The sequence below is a fragment of the Oncorhynchus nerka genome, linkage group LG24 (genome assembly GCF_034236695.1).
Source record: "Oncorhynchus nerka isolate Pitt River linkage group LG24, Oner_Uvic_2.0, whole genome shotgun sequence".
NCBI lineage: Eukaryota > Metazoa > Chordata > Actinopteri > Salmoniformes > Salmonidae > Oncorhynchus > Oncorhynchus nerka.
Genome location: NC_088419.1, coordinates 91,316,440 through 91,339,742, shown reverse-complemented (window position 1 = coordinate 91,339,742; position 23,303 = coordinate 91,316,440). Strand labels below are relative to the sequence as shown.

Below are 23,303 nucleotides of genomic sequence, written 5' to 3'. Positions count from 1 at the left end.
AAACGGGATATGACGTTAAGTATCACGAATAATAACAGGATATTAGTGTGTAAACGTGATCAGTGACTAGGGCTTGTGTGACTAGGGCTTGTGTGACTAGGGCTTGTGTGACTAGGGCTTGTGTGACTAGGGCTCGTGTGACTAGGGCTCGTGTGACTAGGGCTCGTGTGACTAGGGCTCGTGTGACTAGGGCTCGTGTGACTAGGGCTCGTGTGACTAGGGCTCGTGTGACTAGGGCTCGTGTGACTAGGGCTCGTGTGACTAGGGCTCGTGTGACTAGGGCTCGTGTGTCTAGGGCTCGTGTGTCTAGGGCTCGTGTGACTAGGGCTCGTGTGACTTGGGCTCGTGTGGCTAGGGCTCGTGTGGCTAGGGCTCGTGTGGCTAGGGCTCGTGTGGCTAGGGCTCGTGTGGCTAGGGCTCGTGTGGCTAGGGCTCGTGTGGCTAGGGCTCGTGTGGCTAGGGCTCGTGTGGCTAGGGCTCGTGTGGCTAGGGCTCGTGTGGCTAGGGCTCGTGTGGCTAGGGCTCGTGTGGCTAGGGCTCGTGTGACATGGGCTCGTGTGACATGGGCTCGTGTGACATGGGCTCGTGTGACATGGGCTCGTGTGACTAGGGCTCGTGTGACTAGGGCTCGTGAGGTACTAAGACAGAGGCTGGTGTGTAGTAGTGCATTCTCCTGATGTTTTGGCTGTAGATTTGAAAAACTCTGTCAAAATGTATTAAGTCTGTTATTCATCTTGTATTGCAAGAATGCACATGTTTGATTCCTGTGAAAACAAAACCTCAACTGCATATTCATGCAAATGTCCCTGAGGAAAGGAGTTTAGAATCCGTTCTGGTGTTTGTTGTATACAGCAGAGCCTGTAACTGAAGTAAATATTGTATTTGTCCCTCCCCCCCACAGGAGCCCAGGTAATGAGCTGCAGGTGTACTTCGCTCCTCACCGCACCTACAACGACTTCTTTGACGAGATCCATCGCCGTGGAGACACCTTCTACGTGGTGTCTTTCCGCAGGGTGAGCTTGGAATGACTTTAGAACTGTCGTTCATTCGATTGAAGTTATTTATACGTATTATACAACTTCAAAGGTAACCTAAACGTAATCTATACCTGCTGGCTAGTTCACATAAAATAATGTTTGATAGGTGACATCTATTCAGTAATATAATTCAACTAAGGGGTGGATTTAGTAGCAGGCTTCCAGAGACATTATTTCCACGTCCCTAGGGCTGGTTAGAGAAACACTGCAAATGCTGATGGAATACAGATGGATCAATTTATGGATTATTAATAACATATACAAGGAAAAACACTGCAAATGCTGATGGAATACAGATGGATCGACTGCTCCGCTGTTCTTGGCCACCCTGTGTGCTCCTCTCTCTTCTAAAGGACAGATCTGATGTTTTCTCTGAGAGAGAGAGAGATCTATGTACATGTCTGTTATGTATTGTCTAGGCAGAACATCACAGATGCAGGGTGAAAGCCCGTAAAGTCATCAGACACTGAGACACAGGCTATTAGGTCTAATCTACATCCAGGGGCCAGGTCCAAGACGTTAGTATCAATCAGCTCACACCTCTGTCTGTGTTAAGGTTTGGATTTGGGTGAGAAGGGAAGGAAGGGTGTAGTTCCTCTTTCCAGCCTATCCCCAGGCCATTCATAATCATCAGTTAAACTGTGTCTAGGGGTTACTCTCTGTTTTTTTTGATGAAACAAAGATGTGGTTGAATTTATTCTGCTTATTGTCTCGTCTTAAGGCCTATATATCACGTTGGCAAGGCATATGAAGACAGTTTGGCTGTCGAAACGTTGGTTATACAAGTATTGCATCTGAGCTCCTAGAGTGTACGACTCCCCTTTTTCCAAGTCCTATGAGCTATCAGGTTATACAGCGAACAACTCACTTATCAAAGAACAGGTTGTAATATGAATTTTTCTTCTGGAGAAAGCTTCCCCGGTGATTTTACCCACACTTCACTACTGAGTTTAACTTTGTTTTACCTGAGAGAGTCTGACCACCAATCAGAGACCTCTATGGTGACACACCAAGTGATGACCACCAATCGGAGACCTCTATGATGACACACCAAATGTGTTTGATGGATAATTTTTGTCGTCTTCTAATGTCTCTTAAGAGGAAAGTAATAAGAAAAAAGTAACTGAAAGTAATCCGATTACGTTACTGAGTTTGGGTAATCTGAAAGTTACGTTTACTGATATCAATTTTGGACAGGAAACTAATAACTGTAACAGATTCCATTTAGAAAGTAACATACCCAATCCTGGCGAGCAGACACAGGTCTACGTAACCTAGCCTGGATTGACCTCTCCCGTACACACTTCTTGTGCTCTAGCTCTGACTAAACAAAAGGAGACCAAATCTGTTAAAGGTTGCACAAGTTTCCCTAAATTATAATTGTAATTACTTCCATAAAGCCCTGGATCCCCATGTTCTCCGTTCCATGCCTTTGTAGACTCTACCGCTGTACTTCCAGACACTCTAAACTGGGCCAAAGACTGAGAAAAAAGGACACTTAATGACATTGTTTATTGGAAAAATAGCTAATGTTAGGTAATGACTAATTGCAGTCGAAAACAGGCTTGTAAATTTGAAACTCTTCCCGTCGTCCGTTCAAACAAAGACGTGTTCATGGTGCTGTGGCCAAAGGCTGAGTCGGAACAGACCGGAGGATTAAAACTGACCTGCTTCTCACCACCTCTAGGCTCTGTCTCTCTCTCTCTCTTTCTTTCTCTCTTTCTCTTTTTCTCTCGCTCTCTCTAATTCAAGCTGCTTTATTGCCATGAGCAACAATGTATACAATATACATACATCACACTCTCCGCAGACCTTTTAAACAGGTCACCATTCACAAGGCCGCAGGGCCAGACGTGTACTCAGAGCATGCGCTGACCAACTGGCAAGTGTCTTCACTGACATTTTCAACCTCTCCCTGTCCGAGTCTGTAATACCAACAAGTTTTAAGCAGACCACCATAGTCCCTGTGCCAAAGAACACTAAGGTAACCTGCCTAAATGACTACCGACCCATAACGCTCACATCTGTAGCCATGAAGTGCTTTGAAAGGCCCTCATCCCAGAAACCCTAGACCCACTCCAATTTGCATACCACCCCAACAGATCCACAGGTGATGCAATCTCTATTGCACTCCACACTGCCCTTTCCCACCTGGACAAAAGGAACACCTATATGAGATTGCTATTCATTGACTACAGCTCAGCTTTCAACACCATAGTGCCCTCAAAGCTCATCACTAAGCTAAGGACCCTGGGACGAAACACCTCCCACTGCAACTGGATCCTGGACTTCGTGATAGGCCGCCCCGCAGGTGGGAAGGGTAGGTAACAACACATCCGCCACGCTGATCCTCAACACAGGGGCCCCTCAGGGGTGCGTGCTCAGTCCCCTCCTGTACTCCCTGTTCACTCATGACTGCACAGCCAGGCACGACTCCAACACCATCATTAAATTTGCCGACGACACAACAGTGTCGCCTGATCAACGACGATAGGGAGGAGGTCAGAGACCTGGCCGTGTGATGCAAGGACAACTATCTCTCCCTCAACGTGATCAAAACAAAGGAGATGATTGTGGACTACAGGAAAAAGAGGACCGAGCACGCCCCCGCTCTCATCGACGGGGCTGCAGTGGAGCAGGTTGAGAGCTTCAAGTTCCTTGGCACACCAAGACTGTTGTGAAGAGGGCACGACAAAACCTATTCCCCCCCAGGAGACTGAAAAGATTTGGCATGGATCCTCAGGTCCTCAAAAGGTTCTACAGCTGCACCATCGAGAGCGTCCTGACTGGTTGCATCACAGCCTGGTATGGCAACTGCTCGGCCTCTGACCGCAAGGCACTACAGAGGGTAGTGCGAACAGCCCAGTACATTACTGGGGCCAAGCTTCCTGCCATCCAGGACCTCTATACCAGGTGGTGTCAGAGGAAGGCCCTAAAAATTGTCAGACTCTAGCCACCCTAGTCATAGACTGTTCTCTCTGCTACCGCATTTAATTACTTGTTACATTTATCTGTTATTCTTATCCTTATTTTCTTTTAACTTCATTGTTGGTTTGGGGCTCGTAAAGTAAGCATTTCACTGTAAGGTCTGCACCTGTTGTAGTCGGCGCATGTGACTAATAAAATTTGATTTGATTTGACATTGTAATAAAATAATGAATTATAATAATTTAACCTCTTAAGTCGACCCTCTACTTTTTTGAACATTCTGTTAAAAATCGCGCAACATTTCAGCGCCCTGCTACTCATGCCAGGAATATAGTATATGCATTTGCTTAGTCTGTGTGGATAGAAAACACTCAGACGTTTAAAAAACTGGTTAAATCACTGCTGTGGCTTTACCAGAACGGCATTTACATCGAAAAGCACAGGAAAAACTGATCACTGAAAATGGGAAAATATATCCATGCGCTACTTGAACCCATAAATAAACGTGAACCACAATTAATTGACTGAGGTTGCAGTACCTACAGTTTCCACACGGTGTCTAGAGTCTTGTCATTTCCCTTCGAGTTTTTTCTTGGTCAAACACATACAGGACACCGTATCTCCTCCGGTCTAGGACCGGATATTTTCGTTGAGTTTCTAGCCGGACATTTTTCCAGACGGACAGCTAATGATCTTTACATCGCCTCCTGATGAATTTTATCGCTTATTAACGTTTACTAATACCTAAAGTTGCATTACAAACGTATTTCGAAGTGTTTTGTGAAAGTTTATCGTCAACTTTTTGAATTTAAAAAAATGACATTACGTTTTGAAACGTTGTTTTTTTCGTTTATCACACAGTCTACATATAACGATATCTAGGCTTTATATGGACCGATTTAATCGAAATAAAGACCCAAATAGTGTTTATGGGACATCTAGGAGTGCCAACAAAGAAGATGGTGAAAGGTAATGAATGTTTTCTATTTTATTGTGCGGTTTGTGTAACGCCGAAATGCTAATTATTTTGTTTACGTCCCCTGTGGGTCTTTTGGGGTGTTGCATGCTATCAGATAATAGCTTCTCATGCTTTCGCCGAAAAGCATTTTAAAAATCTGACTTGTTGCCTGGATTCACAACGAGTGTAGCTTTAATTCGATACCCTGCATGTGTATTTTAATGAACTTTTGAGTTTTAACTAATACTATTAGCATTTAGCGTAGCGCATTTGCATTTCCAGAGCTCTAGTTGGGACGCAAGCATCCCGAGTAGAAGCAACAGGTTAAAAGTGATTTAAAATAATTTTAAATAACAATCAAATAGTAACAGTGAAGAGTAATAGGATAATCTACTAAATAATATGAACTACTACCATTATTACTACACATGAATGCTACCACCACTATTATTAGCACTAATACTACCATTACCACTAGTAGCATTACTACCTCTAATATCTCTACTACCATTATTACTACACATGAATGCTACCACCACTATTATTAGCACTAATACTACCATTACCACTAGTAGCATTACTACCTCTAATATCTCTACTACCATTATTACTACACATGAATGCTACCACCACTATTATTAGCACTAATACTACCATTACCACTAGTAGCATTACTACCTCTAATATCTCTACTACCATTATTACTACACATGAATGCTACCACCACTATTATTAGCACTAATACTACCATTACCACTAGTAGCATTACTACCTCTAATATCTCTACTACCATTACCACTAGTAGCATTACTACCTCTAATATCTCTACTACCATTACCACTAGTAGCATTACTACCTCTAATATCTCTACTACCATTATTACTACACATGAATGCTACCACCACTATTATTAGCACTAATACTACCATTACCACTAGTAGCATTACTACCTCTAATATCTCTACTACCATTATTACTACACATGAATGCTACCACCACTATTATTAGCACTAATACTACCATTACCACTAGTAGCATTACTACCTCTAATATCTCTACTACCATTATTACTACACATGAATGCTACCACCACTATTATTAGCACTAATACTACCATTACCACTAGTAGCATTACTACCTCTAATATCTCTACTACCATTATTACTACACATGAATGCTACCACCACTATTATTAGCACTAATACTACCATTACCACTAGTAGCATTACTACCTCTAATATCTCTACTACCATTATTACTACACATGAATGCTACCACCACTATTATTAGCACTAATACTACCATTACCACTAGTAGCATTACTATCTCTACTAATATCTCTACTACCATTATTACTACACATGAATGCTACCACCACTATTATTAGCACTAATACTACCATTACCACTAGTAGCATTACTACCTCTAATATCTCTACTACCATTATTACTACACATGAATGCTACCACCACTATTATTAGCACTAATACTACCATTACCACTAGTAGCATTACTACCTCTAATATCTCTACTACCATTACCACTAGTAGCATTACTACCTCTAATATCTCTACTACCATTACCACTAGTAACATTACTACCTCTAATATCTCTACTACCATTACCACTAGTAGCATTACTACCTCTAATATCTCTACTACCATTACCACTAGTATCATTTATACCTCTAATATCTCTACTACCATTACCACTAGTAGCATTACTACCTCTAATATATCTACCACCATTACCACTAGTAGTATTACTACCTCTAATATCTCTACTACCATTACCACTAGTAGCATTACTACCTCTAATATCTCTACTACCATTACCACTAGTAGCATTACTACCTCTAATATCTCTACTACCATTACCACTAGTAGCATTACTACCTCTAATATCTCTACTACCATTACCACTAGTAGCATTACTACCTCTAATATCTCTACTACCATTACCACTAGTAGCATTACTACCTCTAATATCTCTACCACCATTACCACTAGTAGCATTACTACCTCTAATATCTCTACCACCATTACCACTAGTAGCATTACTACCTCTAATATCTCTACCACCATTACCACTAGTAGCATTACTACCTCTAATATCTCTACTACCATTACCACTAGTAGCATTACTACCTCTAATGTCTCTACTACCATTACCACTAGTAGCATTACTACCTCTAATATCTCTACTACCATTACCACTAGTAACATTACTACCTCTAATATCTCTACTACCATTACCACTAGTAACATTACTACCTCTAATATCTCTACTACCATTACCACTAGTAGCATTACTACCTCTAATATCTCTACTACCATTACCACTAGTAGCATTACTACCTCTAATATCTCTACTACCATTACCACTAGTAACATTACTACCTCTAATATCTCTACCACCATTACCACTAGTAGCATTACTACCTCTAATATCTCTACTACCATTACCACTAGTAGCATTACTACCTCTAATATCTCTACTACCATTACCACTAGTAACATTACTACCTCTAATATCTCTACTACCATTACCACTAGTAGCATTACTACCTCTAATATCTCTACCACCATTACCACTAGTAGCATTACTACCTCTAATATCTCTACCACCATTACCACTAGTAGCATTTATATCTCTACTACTACTACCATTACCACTAGTAACATTACTACCTCTAATATCTCTACTACCATTACCACTAGTATCATTTATACCTCTAATATCTCTACCACCATTACCACTAGTATCATTTATATCTCTACTACTACTACCATTACCACTAGTAACATTACTACCTCTAATATCTCTACCACCATTACCACTAGTAGCATTACTACCTCTAATATCTCTACCACCATTACCACTAGTAGCATTACTACCTCTAATATCTCTACCACCATTACCACTAGTAGCATTACTACCTCTAATATCTCTACTAGCATTACCACTAGTAGCATTACTACCTCTAATATCTCTACTACCATTACCACTAGTAGCATTACTACCTCTGATATCTCTACCACCATTACCACTAGTATCATTTATACCTCTAATATCTCTACTACCATTACCACTAGTAGTATTTATACCTCTAATATCTCTACCACTATTACCACTAGTATCATTTATACCTCTAATATCTCTACCACCATTACCACTAGTAGCATGTATACCTCTAATATCTCTACCACCATTACCACTAGTATCATTTATACCTCTAATATCTCTACTACCATTACCACTAGTAGTATTTATACCTCTAATATCTCTACCACCATTACCACTAGTATCATTTATACCTCTAATATCTCTACCACCATTACCACTAGTAGCATTACTACCTCTAATATCTCTACCACCATTACCACTAGTAGTATTTATACCTCTAATATATATACTACCATTACCACTAGTATCATTTATATCTCTACTACTACTACCATTACCACTAGTAGCATTTATATCTCTACTACTAGTAATACTACCATTACCACTAGTAGCATTTATATCTCTACTACTACTACTACCATTACCACTAGTAACATTTATATCTCTACTACTACTACTACCATTACCACTAGTAGCATTTATATCTCTACTACTACTACTACCACTAGTATCATTTATATCTCTACTACTACTACCATTACCACTAGTAACATTACTACCTCTAATATCTCTACTACCATTACCACTAGTAGCATTACTACCTCTAATATCTCTACCACCATTACCACTAGTAGCATTACTACCTCTAATATCTCTACCACCATTACCACTAGTATAATTTATATCTCTACTACTACTACTACTACCATTACCACTAGTAGCATTTATATCTCTACTACTACTACTACTACCATTACCACTAGTAGCATTTATATCTCTACTACTACTACTACTACCATTACCACTAGTAGCATTTATATCTCTACTACTACTACCATTACCACTAGTAGCATTTATATCTCTACTACTACTACCATTACCACTAGTAGCATTTATATCTCTACTACTACCATTACCACTAGTATAATGTATATCTCTACTACTACCATTACCACTAGTAGCATTTATATCTCTACTACTACCATTACCACTAGTATAATTTATATCTCTACTACTACCATTACCACTAGTAGCATTTATATCTCTACTACTACCATTACCACTAGTATTATTTATATCTCTACTACTACCATTACCACTAGTAACATTTATATCTCTACTACTACCATTACCACTAGTATCATTTATATCTCTACTACTACCATTACCACTAGTATCATTTATATCTCTACTACTACCATTACCACTAGTAGCATTTATATCTCTACTACTACCATTACCACTAGTAGTATTTATATCTCTACTACTACTACCATTACCACTAGTAGCATTTATATCTCTACTACTACCATTACCACTAGTAACATTTATATCTCTACTACTACTATACTACCATTACCACTAGTATCATTTATATCTCTACTACTACTACCATTACCACTAGTAGCATTTATATCTCTACTACTACCATTACCACTAGTAGCATTTATATCTCTACTACTACTACCATTACCACTAGTAGCATTTATATCTCTACTACTACCATTACCACTAGTAACATTTATATCTCTACTACTACTATACTACCATTACCACTAGTATCATTTATATCTCTACTACTACTACCATTACCACTAGTAGCATTTATATCTCTACTACTACCATTACCACTAGTAACATTTATATCTCTACTACTACCATTACCACTAGTATAATTTATATCTCTACTACTACTACCATTACCACTAGTATCATTTATATCTCTACTAATACTACCATTACCACTAGTAGTATTTATATCTCTACTAATACTACCATTACCACTAGTAACATTTATATCTCTACTACTACTACCATTACCACTAGTAACATTTATATCTCTACTACTACTACCATTACCACTAGTAACATTTATATCTCTACTACTACCATTACCACTAGTATGATTTATATCTCTACTACTACTACCATTACCACTAGTATCATTTATATCTCTACTACTACTACCATTACCACGGGTAACATTTATAGCTCTACTACTACTACTATACTACCATTACCACTAGTATCATTTATATCTCTACTACTACTACTACCATTACCACTAGTATCATTTATATCTCTACTTCTACCATTACCACTAGTATAATTTATATCTCTACTACTACCATTACCACTAGTATCAGTTATACCTCTGATATATCTACTATTACCAGCATAATTACTACTACTACTCCCACCACTACCACCATCATCATCATAATTACTACTACTACTACTACTACTACCACCACCATCATCATTACTACTGCTACCACCACCATCATCATTACTACTGCTACCACTACCACCACCATCATCATTACTACTACTACTACTCCCACCACTACCACCACCATCATCATTACTACTCCCACCACCACTACCATCATCATTACTACTCCCACCACCACTACCATCATCATTACTACTCCCACCACCACTACCATCATCATTACTACTACTACTACTCCCACCACTACCACCATCATTATTACTACTACTACTACTACCACCACTACCACCATCATCATTACTACTACTACTACCACCATTATCATTACTACTACTACTACTACCACCACCATCATTACTACTACTACTACTACCACCACCATCATCATTACTACTACTACTACTACCACCACTACCACCACCATTATCATTACTACTACTACTACTACCACTACTACCACCACCACCATCATCAATCAAATCAAATCAAATGTATTTATATAGCCCTTCGTACATCAGCTGATATCTCAAAGTGCTGTACAGAAACCCAGCCTAAAACCCCAAACAGCAAACAATGCAGGTGTAAAAGCACGGTGGCTAGGAAAAACTCCCTAGAAAGGCCAAAACCTAGGAAGAAACCTAGAGAGGAACCAGGCTATGTGGGGTGGCCAGTCCTCTTCTGGCTGTGCCGGGTAGAGATTATAACAGAACATGACCAAGATGTTCAAATGTTCATAAATGACCAGCATGGTCGAATAATAATAAGGCAGAACAGTTGAAACTGGAGCAGCAGCACAGTCAGGTGGACTGGGGACAGCAAGGAGTCATCATGTCAGGTAGTCCTGGGGCACGGTCCTAGGGCTCAGGTCCTCCGAGAAAGAAAGAGAGAATTAGAGAGAGCATATGTGGGGTGGCCAGTCCTCTTCTGGCTGTGCCGGGTGGAGATTATAACAGAACGTGGCCAAGATGTTCAAATGTTCATAAATGACCAGCATGGTTGAATAATAGTAAGGCAGAACAGTTGAAACTGGAGCAGCAGCATGGCCAGGTGGACTGGGGACAGCAAGGAGTCATCATGTCAGGTAGTCCTGGGACATGGTCCTAGGGCCCAGGCCAGTTGAAACTGGAGCAGCAGCATGGCCAGGTGGACTGGGGACAGCAAGGAGTCATCATGTCAGGTAGTCCTGGGGCATGGTCCTAGGGCTCAGGTCCTCCGAGAGAGAGAAAGAAAGAGAGGAGAGAATTAGAGAACGCACACTTAGATTCACACAGGACACCGAATAGGACAGGAGAAGTACTCCAGATATAACAAACTGACCCTAGCCCCCCGACACATAAACTACTGCAGCATAAATACTGGAGGCTGAGACAGGAGGGAATCATCATCATCATTACTACTACTACTACTACCACCACCACCATCATCATTACCACCACCACCATCATCATTACCACCACCACCATCATCATTACCACCACCATCATCATTACCACCACCACCATCATCATTACCACCATCATCATTACCACCACCACCATCATCATTACTACCACCACCATCATCATTACTACCACCACCATCATCATTACTACCACCACCATCATCATTACTACCACCACCATCATCATTACTACCACCACCATCATCCATCATTACTACCACCACCATCATCATTACTACCACCACCATCATCATTACTACCACCACCATCATCATTACTACCACCACCATCATCATTACCACCACCACCATCATCCACCACCACCATCATCATTACTACCACCACCATCATCATTACTACCACCACCATCATCATTACTACCATCATCATTACTACCACCACCATCATCATTACTACCACCACCATCATCATTACTACCACCACCATCATCATTACTACCACCACCATCATCATTACTACTACTACCATCATTACTACTACTACCATCATCATTACTACTACTACCATCATCATTACTACTACTACCACCATCATCATTACTACTACTACTACTACCACCACCACCACCACCATCATCATTACTACCACCACCATCATCATTACTACCACCACCATCATCATTACTACCACCACCATCATCATTACTACCACCACCATCATCATTACTACCACCACCATCATCATTACTACCACCACCATCATCATTACTACCACCACCATCATCATTACTACCACCACCATCATCATTACTACCACCACCACCATCATCATTACTACCACTACCACCATCATCATTACTACCACTACCACCATCATCATTACTACCACCATCATCATTACTACCACTACCATCATCATTACTACTACTACCATCATCATTACTACTACCACCATCATTACTACCACTACCACCATCATCATTACTACTACTACTACTACATTATCATTACTACTACTACTACCATCACTACTGCTACTACCACTACCACCATCATCATTACTACTACTACTACCATCACTACTGCTACTACCACCACCATCACTATTACTACTACCACTACCACCATCATCATTACTACTACTACCACTACCACCATCATCATTACTACTACCATCATCATTACTACTACTACTACTTCTACTACTACGTTACCATCACCTCGTACCACTACTATTTGGAGTAATAATCACAACTATAATAATGATTACGATGATAATAATGACACTAATACTAATAATAAGTAAGTTACTTCTTACTGTGCAGACGTTATTATTCAGTGTCCCTCAGGCTTTGGCAGGCATCCAATGATTGCCAAGGTCAGGGGTCATGTCATGAACTCTTGTCACAAAGGAAATCGCAAACAAACCCCCGTTGAGGAATTGTTGACATGGCGACGACAGAAACCATGACGACAGTTGTGTTCTCTTTGGTCATTACATGTTGTTGGTGGGAAGGAGGTCTTCTGACCTCAGTGAGACTCCCCCTTTAAATATAAGTTAAGGGCTTGATTCAATCAGTAGGACAGAAGATCAGCATTATTGCGCGATTGACATTTAAAGGCAATGTTTCCGAGTTTGCTCAGACTGCATTCACGGTAAACGCTGCATATGTCGGCACAATATAAAAATACCTTTAAATTTAAACTGCGCTACTACAAAGCAGATTTTCTACGCCACGGATTGAATCAAGCCCTGATTTGTAAAAAAAAAGAAATCTGAAGGTCAAGTGCCAATCTATCTGGTTAGAGAAGGAACTGAGCAGGACTGGACAGCGTAGTCTGGCCAGGGAAAGACCACTAACCTCTGCCCTGTCTAACCTTTGACCTCAGTGCTCACTCGTCAATAGTCTTAAGACTTTAAACCATACTTGATCTCTGTTGAGACACAGCCATATTGGATGTCTCTTCCTCCATGATCTCTGTTGAGACACACCCATATTGGATGTCTCTTCCTCCATGATCTCTGTTGAGACACAGCCATATTGGATGTCTCTTCCTCCATGATCTCTGAGACACAGCCATATTGGATGTCTCTTCCTCCATGATCTCTGTTGAGACACAGCCATATTGGATGTCTCTTCCTCCATGATCTCTATTGAGACACAGCTATATTGGATGTCCCTTCCTCCATGATCTCTGAGACACAGCCATATTGGATGTCTCTTCCTCCATGATCTCTGAGACACAGCCATATTGGATGTCTCTTCCTCCATGATCTCTGAGACACAGCCATATTCCTCATGGTCTCTGAGGGAAAAGGTGTATCAGAAGTCTTTATATTGGTATAGTTAATGGCTGACTTTTCCACCCTTGTCAACAGCATCACGATAGGCTTAAAAGGGATCAATTCTCTAATGATTTCATGAGAGAGGTGATGAAGGTAGAGATTGATGGAGGGAGTCTTGAAACAGAGAAAGATGGAGGGATGGAGAGACCGCTAAAGGAGAGAGGAAGGGAACTCCTCCAGCTCTGTAACGTGCAGAGCTCACAGCTTGTCTCCACGGTGATCGTTTACATTTTTTACAGTCCTTTATTAGCTCTGCTACTTTATTATTTGCTTGTGTTTTGTTTCCTGGGTTTCAGCAGGGTGTTTCCTGGGTTTCAGCGGGGTGTTTCCTGGGTTTCAGCGGGGTGTTTCCCTGAGAGGGGGTGTGGCTTTTGTTTTTGTTCCCCTTCGTGTGATGGTGATGTGACTGTAAAGTCTGCCAAAGCTCTGGACTTCATTTGAGATTTGTTTTAAATCCAACATTTTCTATAGCAGACTAACTAGAGGCACTAATTCTTGCCTTCCTGTACTGTAGTCTGCTGTGACAGTGGTCAGTCTCTGCACCCTGTATCCACTCTGACCGTGTGGACTGTGACGTTCAGAGCTGCCACATTTAGGGAAGCCTAGTGGTTAGAGTGTTGGACTAATAACCGAAAGGTTGCAAGTTCAAATCCCCGAGCTGACAAGGTACAAATCTGTCGTTCTGCCCCTGAACAGACAGTTAACCCACTGTTCCTAGGCCGTCATTGAAAATAAGAATTTGTTCTTAACTGACTTGCCTAGTTTAAATAAAGGTCAAATAAAAATGTATAGCTTTACGTTACCTGTGGTTTTGTGGCAGTGTGAAATGAGACTGCGGTGACGGAAAGAATAGATCTGGACAAAACCCAGTCATGTTTAGGTCATTTTGCGAACATGCCGCGGTCACCATCATCTCAGTATGCTGTACCTGTGGCTTTACTGGCTTTATGGAAGTGTGAGCTGAGGTCAGCGGTTCCTGAGACCGGCGTCCAGCAACCTGCTCTGACCGTCGCCATGGTAGCAGCAGCCATGTCAGATTGGCAGGCAGCCTCTGCAGCAGGAAGGGCTCTGAGAAGAGCAGCAGGACTGGGGTCCAGTTCCTCAACTTAGTCTGATTTTCCATAATGATATAACTGAAACGTAGACCTGGGCCCATATCCACAAAGCTCTGAGTAAGAGTGCTGATCTGGGTATCCATATTTTCATATCGTCATATTGTCCTTCTCTCATCCTGGGATATAGGGTATTACCGTTTTAGTACACAAGGGGGCGCTAAAAACGCAAGAAAACCCCATTGGGCCCCTATTACCAGAATACTAGCAACATTTGCAAAAGAATTATAGCGAAATCACATAGACGTTGTTAGCTGAATGCTACGAGTGAAAAGTAATATAAACTAATTAGAAAGACAAAGCAAATACCAGCTTATAAAGTTATGCACGCATAGCTGGTAGCTACCGAAAGTCATTTTCGGTGAGTGTGGACATTTACAGGTGAAAGCGAATGAGAGAAAATGTTGCATCGCATGCTTGTCTGAAGGAAGAGCAGCATGTTTACACGGAGCAGAGGGGAGAAGAGCGGAGGAGGAGGTTAAAAAACGCTAGCAGGAAGCACAGGGACAAAATGGCAGCTCTACAGATAACTCATCCAGAGATCTTTTGAAGCAGCGTTACCCATGCAGAGCAAGGGGAACAACTACTCGAAGTCTCAGAGCTAGTGATGTTTGAAATGCTATTAGCGCGCACCCTGCTAACTAGCTAGCCATTTCACATCACATCGTTACACCAGCCTAATCTCACCAGCCTAATCTCTAGTTGATAGGCTTGAAGTCATAAACAGCAGAGCTGCTGGCAAAACGCACGAAAGTGCTGTTTGAATGAATGCTTATGAGCCTGCTGGTGCCCACCATCGCTCAGTCAGACTGCTCTATTAAGTCATAGACTTAATTATAACATAATAACACACAGAAATGTGAGCCTTAGGTCATTAATATGGTTGAATCCGGAAACTATCATCTTGAAAACAAGACATTTATTCTTTCAGTGAAAGACGGAACCGTTCCGTATTTTATCTAACGGGTGGCATCCATAAGTCTAAATATTCCTGTTACATTGCATAACCTTCAATGTTATGTCATAATTACGTAAAATTCTGGCAAATTAGTTCACCATTAGCCAGGCGGCCCAAACTGTTGCATATACCCTGACTCTGCTTGCAATGAACACAAGAGAAGTGACACAATTTCACCTGGTTATTATTGCTTGCTAACCTGGATTTCTTTTAGCCAAATATGCAGGTTTTAAAATATATACTTCTGGGTATTGATTTTAAGAAAGGCATTGATGTTTGTGGTTAGGTACACATTGGAGCAACGACAGTCCTTTTTCGCGAATGCCCACCGCATCGATTATATGCAACGCAGGACACGTTAGATTAACTAGTAATATCATCAACCATGTATAGTTATAACTAGCATTTATGATTGATTAAGTTAATGCTAGCTAGCAACTTACCTTGGCTTCTTACTGCATCCGCGTAACAGGTGGGCTCCTCGAGAGGCAGGTGGTTCGAGCGTTGGACTAGTTAACCGTAAGGTTGCAAGATTGAATCCGCCGAGATGACAAGGTAAAAATCTGTCGTTCTACCCCTGAACGAGGCAGTTAACCCACCGTTCCTAGGCCGTCATTGAAAATAAGAATGTGTTCTTAACTGACTTGACTAGTTAAAAAAAGATTAAATAAAGGTGTAAAAAAAAAATGCTAAATCGGCGTCCAAAATTACTGATTTCCGATTGTTATGAAAACTTGAAATCAGCCCTAATTAATCGGCCATTCCAATTAATCGGTCGACCTCTAGTATGTATGTATAACAACACTATGGACTCACCAACTCCCACAGTGTTGTGCTATTTACAAATCAACACGTGACTGGCTCAACTGTTCTGGGGAACTATAGTAACCTTCATAATATATAAAATAATGTGACAGGTGAAATGAATAACACAATCTGCTTTATCTCCTAATGTATTGCACAAGTTGACTGCAGGTATTAACTTAAAAAATTAGCTACAAATATTCAGATTTATTGAAAAAACATTCCGTGGCCTTCTATTTCCAGATTATACGGTTTAGCTCGAAAGCCGAACTCTGACGTTGTGGATACGGACCCTGTTCATTCTCTCTAGCTTTTCATTCTTTGTAGTGATCAACCATTTTGTAGTGATCAACCATTTTGTAGTGATCAACCATTTTGCCAAAATGTTGTCAATGTTGGTGCAAGAATAAACTCCAGAGCAGCAGAACTATAGACGAATTAAAGGGGGCTATCTGGAGTTTAGTAAAAAAAGTCAGAGGGAAACAGCAACAGCCATTAAGCACAGGGAGGGAGGGAGGGAGGGAGGGAGGGATGGACAGACAGAGGAGTGAAAGAGTTCTCTTCATTGAATCTAAGGCCCTGAGTTTATGTGATGCCAAGTTTGAACCATGTAGGCCTTGTGCAGAGCAGGTTGATAGTGACAGAAGTGGTGGCACAATATGTAGGCATTCTCAAGAGAGACCAGCTGGGTCACACATGTCAGCTATGTATGTCTCTATCTAAACAACATTCAGCCTCTGTCATTTCATCTAGATGAGAACCACTTCTCTCTCTAGGTCTCTCTCTTTTAGTTCTCTCTCTCTGTCTTTCTCTCTCTCTCTCTAATCCATTATTTATTTTAGACAGGTCTAAAGAAACATGATATGAAGAAAATGTATTTCAGAAGAACAGAATACTCTGAATTGTCCTAATGTTAGGCCCTGATCTTGCTATGCCATATGGCTGTTGGCTACGCTAGTTCACTTAGCAGACAAGATTTAAAGCGGTTTAATGTGCTTCTTGCCTTACTGCACACAATCTGGGCATCATTCACAAGTAATAATATACAGTTGAAGTCGGAAGTTTACATACACCTTAGCCAAATACATTTAAACTCAGTTTTTCACAATTCCTTGTAAAAATTCCCTGTTTTAGGTCAGTTAGGATCACCACTTTATTTTAAGAATGTGAAATGTCAGAATAATGATAGAGAATTATTTATTTCATCACATTCCCAGTGGGTCAGAAGTTTACATACACTCAATTAGTATGTGGTAGCATTGCCTTTAAATTGTTTAACTTGGGTCAAACGCTTCGGGTAGCCTTCCACAAGCTTCCCTCAGTAAGTTAGGTGAATTTTGTCCCATTCCTCCTGACAGAGCTGGTATAACTGAGTCAGGTTTGTAGGCCTACTTGCTTGCACACGCTTTTTCAGTTTTGCCCACACATTTTCTATAGGCATGAGGTCAGGGCTTTGTGATGGCCACTCCAATACCTTGACTTTGTTGTCCTTAAGCCATTTTGCCACAACTTTGAAAGTATGCTTGTGGCCATTGTCCATTTGGAAGACCCATTTGCGACCAAGCTTTAACTTCCTGACTGATGTCTTGAGATGTTGCTTCAATATATCCTCATAATTGTCCTTTCTCATGATGCCATGTATTTTGTGAAGTGCACCAATCGCTAATGCAGCAAAGCACCCCCACAACATGATGCTGCCACCCCCGAGCTTCACGGTTGGGATGATGTTCTTCGGCTTGCAAGCCTCCCCCATTTTCCTCCAAACATAACGATGATCATTATGGCCAAACAGTTATATTTTTGTTTCATCAGACCAGAGGACATTTCTCCAAAAAGTACGATCTTTGTCCCCATGTGCAGTTGCAAACCGTAGTCTGGCTTTTTTATGGCGGTTTTGGAGCAGAGGTTTCTTCCTTGCTGAGCGGCCTTTCCGGTTATGTCGATATAGAACTTGTTTTACTGTGAATATAGATACTTTTGTACCTGTTTCCTCCTGCCTCTTCACAAGGTCCTTTGCTGTTGTTCTGGGATTGATTTACACTTTTTACACCAAAGTACGCTCATCTCTAGGAGACAGAACACGTCTCCTTCCTGAGCTGTATGACGGCTGCGTGGTCCCATGGTGTTTATACTTGCGTACTATTGTTTGTACAGATGAACGTGGTACCTTCAGCCGTTTGGAAGTTGCTCCCAAGGATGAACCAGACTTGTGGAGGTCTAAAAAAATTGTTCTGAGGTCTTGGCTGATTTCTTTAGATTTTCCCATGATGTCAAGCAAAGAGGCACTGAGTTTGAAGGTAGGCCTTGAAATATATCCACAGGTAGACCTCCAATTGACTCAAATTATGTCAATTAACCTATCAGAAGCTTCTAAAGCCATGACATCATTTTCTGTAATTTTCCAAACTGTTTAAAGGCACAGTAAACTTCTGACCCACTGGAATTGTGATACAGTGTATTATAAGTGAAACAATCTGTTGTTTGAAAAATTACATGTCATGCACGAAGTAGATGTCCTAACCGACTTGCCAAAACTATAGTTTGTTAACAAGAAATGTGTGGAGTGGTTGAAAAACGAGTTTTAATGACTCCAACATAAGTGTTTGTAAACTTCCAACTTCAACTGTATGTGGGTTGTACTTGTAATGGTGTTTGTTCTTCACTGGTTGCCCTTTTCTTGTGGCAACAGGTCATAAATCTTGCTGCTGTGATTGCACACTGTGGTATTTCACCAAATATACATGGGAGTTGATCAAAATTGGGTTTGTTTTCAAATTATTTGTGGTTGTGTGTGATCTGAGGGAAATTTGTGTCTAATATGGTCATACATTTTGGCAGGAGGTTAGGAAGTGCAGCTCAGTTTCCACCTCATTTTGTGGGCGGTGAGCACATAGCATGTCTTCTCTTGAGAGCCAGGTCTGCCTACGGTATTCAGGTATTCTGGCACTGTGTACTCTCTAGGGCCAGATAGCACTCTAGTTTGCTCTGTTTTTAAAAAATTATTTCCAATGTGTCAAGTTATTATCTTTTAGTTTTCTCATGATTTGTTTGTGTCTAATTGTGTTGCTGTCCTGGGGCTCTGTAGGGTCTGTTTGTGAACATAGCCCCAGGACCAGTTTGCTTCGGGACTCTTCTCCAGGTTCATCTCTCCGTAGGTGACGACAATTAGCGGGTATCGGCCTAGTTCTGCTCTGCATGCATTATCTGGTGTTTTGCCTTGTACACAGAGGATACTTTTGCAGTCTCTCAATTTGGCGTTTGTCCCATTTTGTGAATTCTTGGTTGGTGAGCGAACCCCAGCCCTCACAACCATAAAGGGCGATGGTGCTCTCTCTGTGTTTGCTGTCTCATTTATTACAAATTGAGTTCCACATTTTCAGTTGTCACTTCAAGATGGATACCATGTTCGGGTTATAATCCTTTCCTTTATGTAATTGTCTCAGTGACCAAGGGTTGTTAATCTCCTTAAACATCTAAAAGCAGAGCCAGACATTAATATTAACAGTTTTGGTGAGGTTATTTCACCTCTGAAGTATTTAACTACTTATTGAAGCCGTGGGGGGAGAGAGACCGTTGACAGAGACTATCCCATATGGTAGCCATCTGATTTGTGATTAGCATGTTTATGATGAGAGATGTGAGATGCTTTCATGTTGCTGGTGGCCTTTAGCTGTGACTTCCTGAACTCACTGTAAACTCTGGATTATGTTTGGATTGTCTGTACTGGCGCCTCACTGTCCTGTAGTGTGATGACACTATAGATGTACTGTAGGGTTTAGTAGAGCATTAGAGATACTGTCCTGTAGTGTGATGACACTATAGATGTACTGTAGGGTTTAGTGGAGCATTAGAGATACTGTCCTGTAGTGTGATGACACTATAGATGTACTGTAGGGTTTAGTAGAGCAGTAGAGATACTGTCCTGTAGTGTGATGACACTATAGATGTACTGTAGGGTTTAGTGGAGCATTAGAGATACTGTCCTGTAGTGTGATGACACTATAGATGTACTGTAGGGTTTAGTAGAGCAGTAGAGATACTGTCCTGTAGTGTGATGACACTATAGATGTACTGTAGGGTTTAGTAGAGCAGTAGAGATACTGTCCTGTAGTGTGATGACACTATAGATGTACTGTAGGGTTTAGTAGAGCATTAGAGATACTGTCCTGTAGTGTGATGACACTATAGATGTACTAGTTAGGGTTTAGTGGAGCAGTAGAGATACTGTCCTGTAGTGTGATGACACTATAGATGTACTGTAGGGTTTAGTAGAGCATTAGAGATACTGTCCTGTAGTGTGATGACACTATAGATGTACTGTAGGGTTTAGTAGAGCATTAGAGATACTGTCCTGTAGTGTGATGACACTATAGATGTACTGTAGGGTTTAGTAGAGCAGTAGAGATACTGTCCTGTAGTGTGATGACACTATAGATGTACTGTAGGGTTTAGTAGAGCAGTAGAGATACTGTCCTGTAGTGTGATGACACTATAGATGTACTGTAGGGTTTAGTAGAGCATTAGAGATACTGTCCTGTAGTGTGATGACACTATAGATGTACTGTAGGGTTTAGTAGAGCATTAGAGATACTGTCCTGTAGTGTGATGACACTATAGATGTACTGTAGGGTTTAGTAGAGCATTAGAGATACTGTCCTGTAGTGTGATGACACTATAGATGTACTGTAGGGTTTAGTGGAGCATTAGAGATACTGTCCTGTAGTGTGATGACACTATAGATGTACTGTAGGGTTTAGTAGAGCATTAGAGATACTGTCCTGTAGTGTGATGACACTATAGATGTACTGTAGGGTTTAGTAGAGCATTAGAGATACTGTCCTGTAGTGTGATGACACTATAGATGTACTGTAGGGTTTAGTAGAGCATTAGAGATACTGTCCTGTAGTGTGATGACACTATAGATGTACTGTAGGGTTTAGTGGAGCATTAGAGAGATATTGTTGCTTTCTACAGTTAGCAGTTAGTCAGTAGCTCATCCACTGACTGACTGGATTGAATTTGGTCAAACTGTCTTCGAGACGCTACAGACAGACAGATTGACGTCATACGGACAGAGCTGTGGGTCGATAGGGTTTTTCCCTTTGATTAACAAATAGCAACCAGTTCCTTTCACACCTTCACTATAAAGCCGTCTTGTCTGATGAACATCCGTGTGTTTTTCAGTTTCTATGTCTACCGTGTGGTTATTACTAAAAAGTTGTTGTCTGATGTTAGGTGGTATTTGATGTGTGGGTCAAGGTGTGCTTCATGCTTCTGACCTTTAACCCTAATCCTTCATTACAAAGCCAGCTATTTGATAAACATACCGTCTGATGTGTGGGTCAAGGTGTGCTTCATGCTTCTGACCTTTAACCCTTCATTATAAAGCCAGCTATCTGATAAACATACAGTCTGATGTTAGGTGGTATTTGATGTGTGGGTCAATGTGTGCTTCATGCTTCTGACCTTTAACCCTAATCCGAAGTGCTACGATTTGAACTCCAGTTTGACATCCGTTGATCTGGTGTGTTGAAGTCTTCGCTAAGGTCCAAGTGTGCTTCATTAAGTTAGACCTTTTTGATTGTTCCTTGTTCTCAGGATCACCTTTTACTTCCCGCTACCAGCCACAACAAAGGAAGTAGGCCCAAGATGTCCGTGGTGTTACCAGCCATGAACATTAATGGTAAGTCAACTCTACTACAGATCTGTCACCATACACTGTACATTTAATGGCTTTTCTTCTTCTTCTCTGTCTCTCGCTCTCTTTTTGTCTTCCTGTCCTCTGGGTTTCTAAACAAATTGATTGATGTATACAACAGGCCTTCTTTAGACTAGTTGAGTATCTGGAACATCAACATTACAGACTCAAAATGGCCAGAAACAAATACCTTTTCTTCTGAAACTCGTCAAGTCTATTCTTGTTCTGAGAAGTGAAGGCTATTCCATGTGAGAAATTGCCAAGAAACTGAAGATCTCGTACAACGCTGTGTACTAATCCCTTCACAGAACAGTGCAAACTGGCTCTAACCAGAATAGAAAGAGGAGTGGGAGGCCCCGGTTTACAACTGAGCAAGATGACAAGTACATTAGAGTGTCTAGTTTGAGAAACAGACACCTCACATGTCCTCAACTGGCAGCTTCATTAAATAGTACCCGCAAAACATCAGTCTCACCGTCAACAGTGAAGAGTCGACTCCGGGATGCTGGCCTTCTAGACAGAGTTGCAAAGAAAAAGCCATATTTCAGACTGGCCAATAAAAAGAAAAGATTAAGATGGGCAAAAGAACACAGACACTGGACAGAGGAACTCTACCTAGAAGGGAAGGGACCAGTACGAAAAAGCACAAGAATTGATGCACTCAGTATTTTAAGTCGCTTTGGATAAAAGTGTAAAAC

General features: G+C 41.0%; 1 protein-coding gene across 1 annotated transcript in view; it reads left to right on the top strand.

Annotated features, from left to right (window-relative positions):
* Positions 1 to 23,303, top strand: part of atf6 (activating transcription factor 6) — a 133,036-nt gene that overhangs the window by 77,669 nt on the left and 32,064 nt on the right. The window contains exons 14-15 of the mRNA XM_065009313.1: positions 902 to 1,013; positions 22,506 to 22,590. Of these exons, the coding sequence (XP_064865385.1) occupies positions 902 to 1,013; positions 22,506 to 22,590 (197 nt within the window). The remainder of the gene's footprint in view (positions 1 to 901; positions 1,014 to 22,505; positions 22,591 to 23,303) is intronic.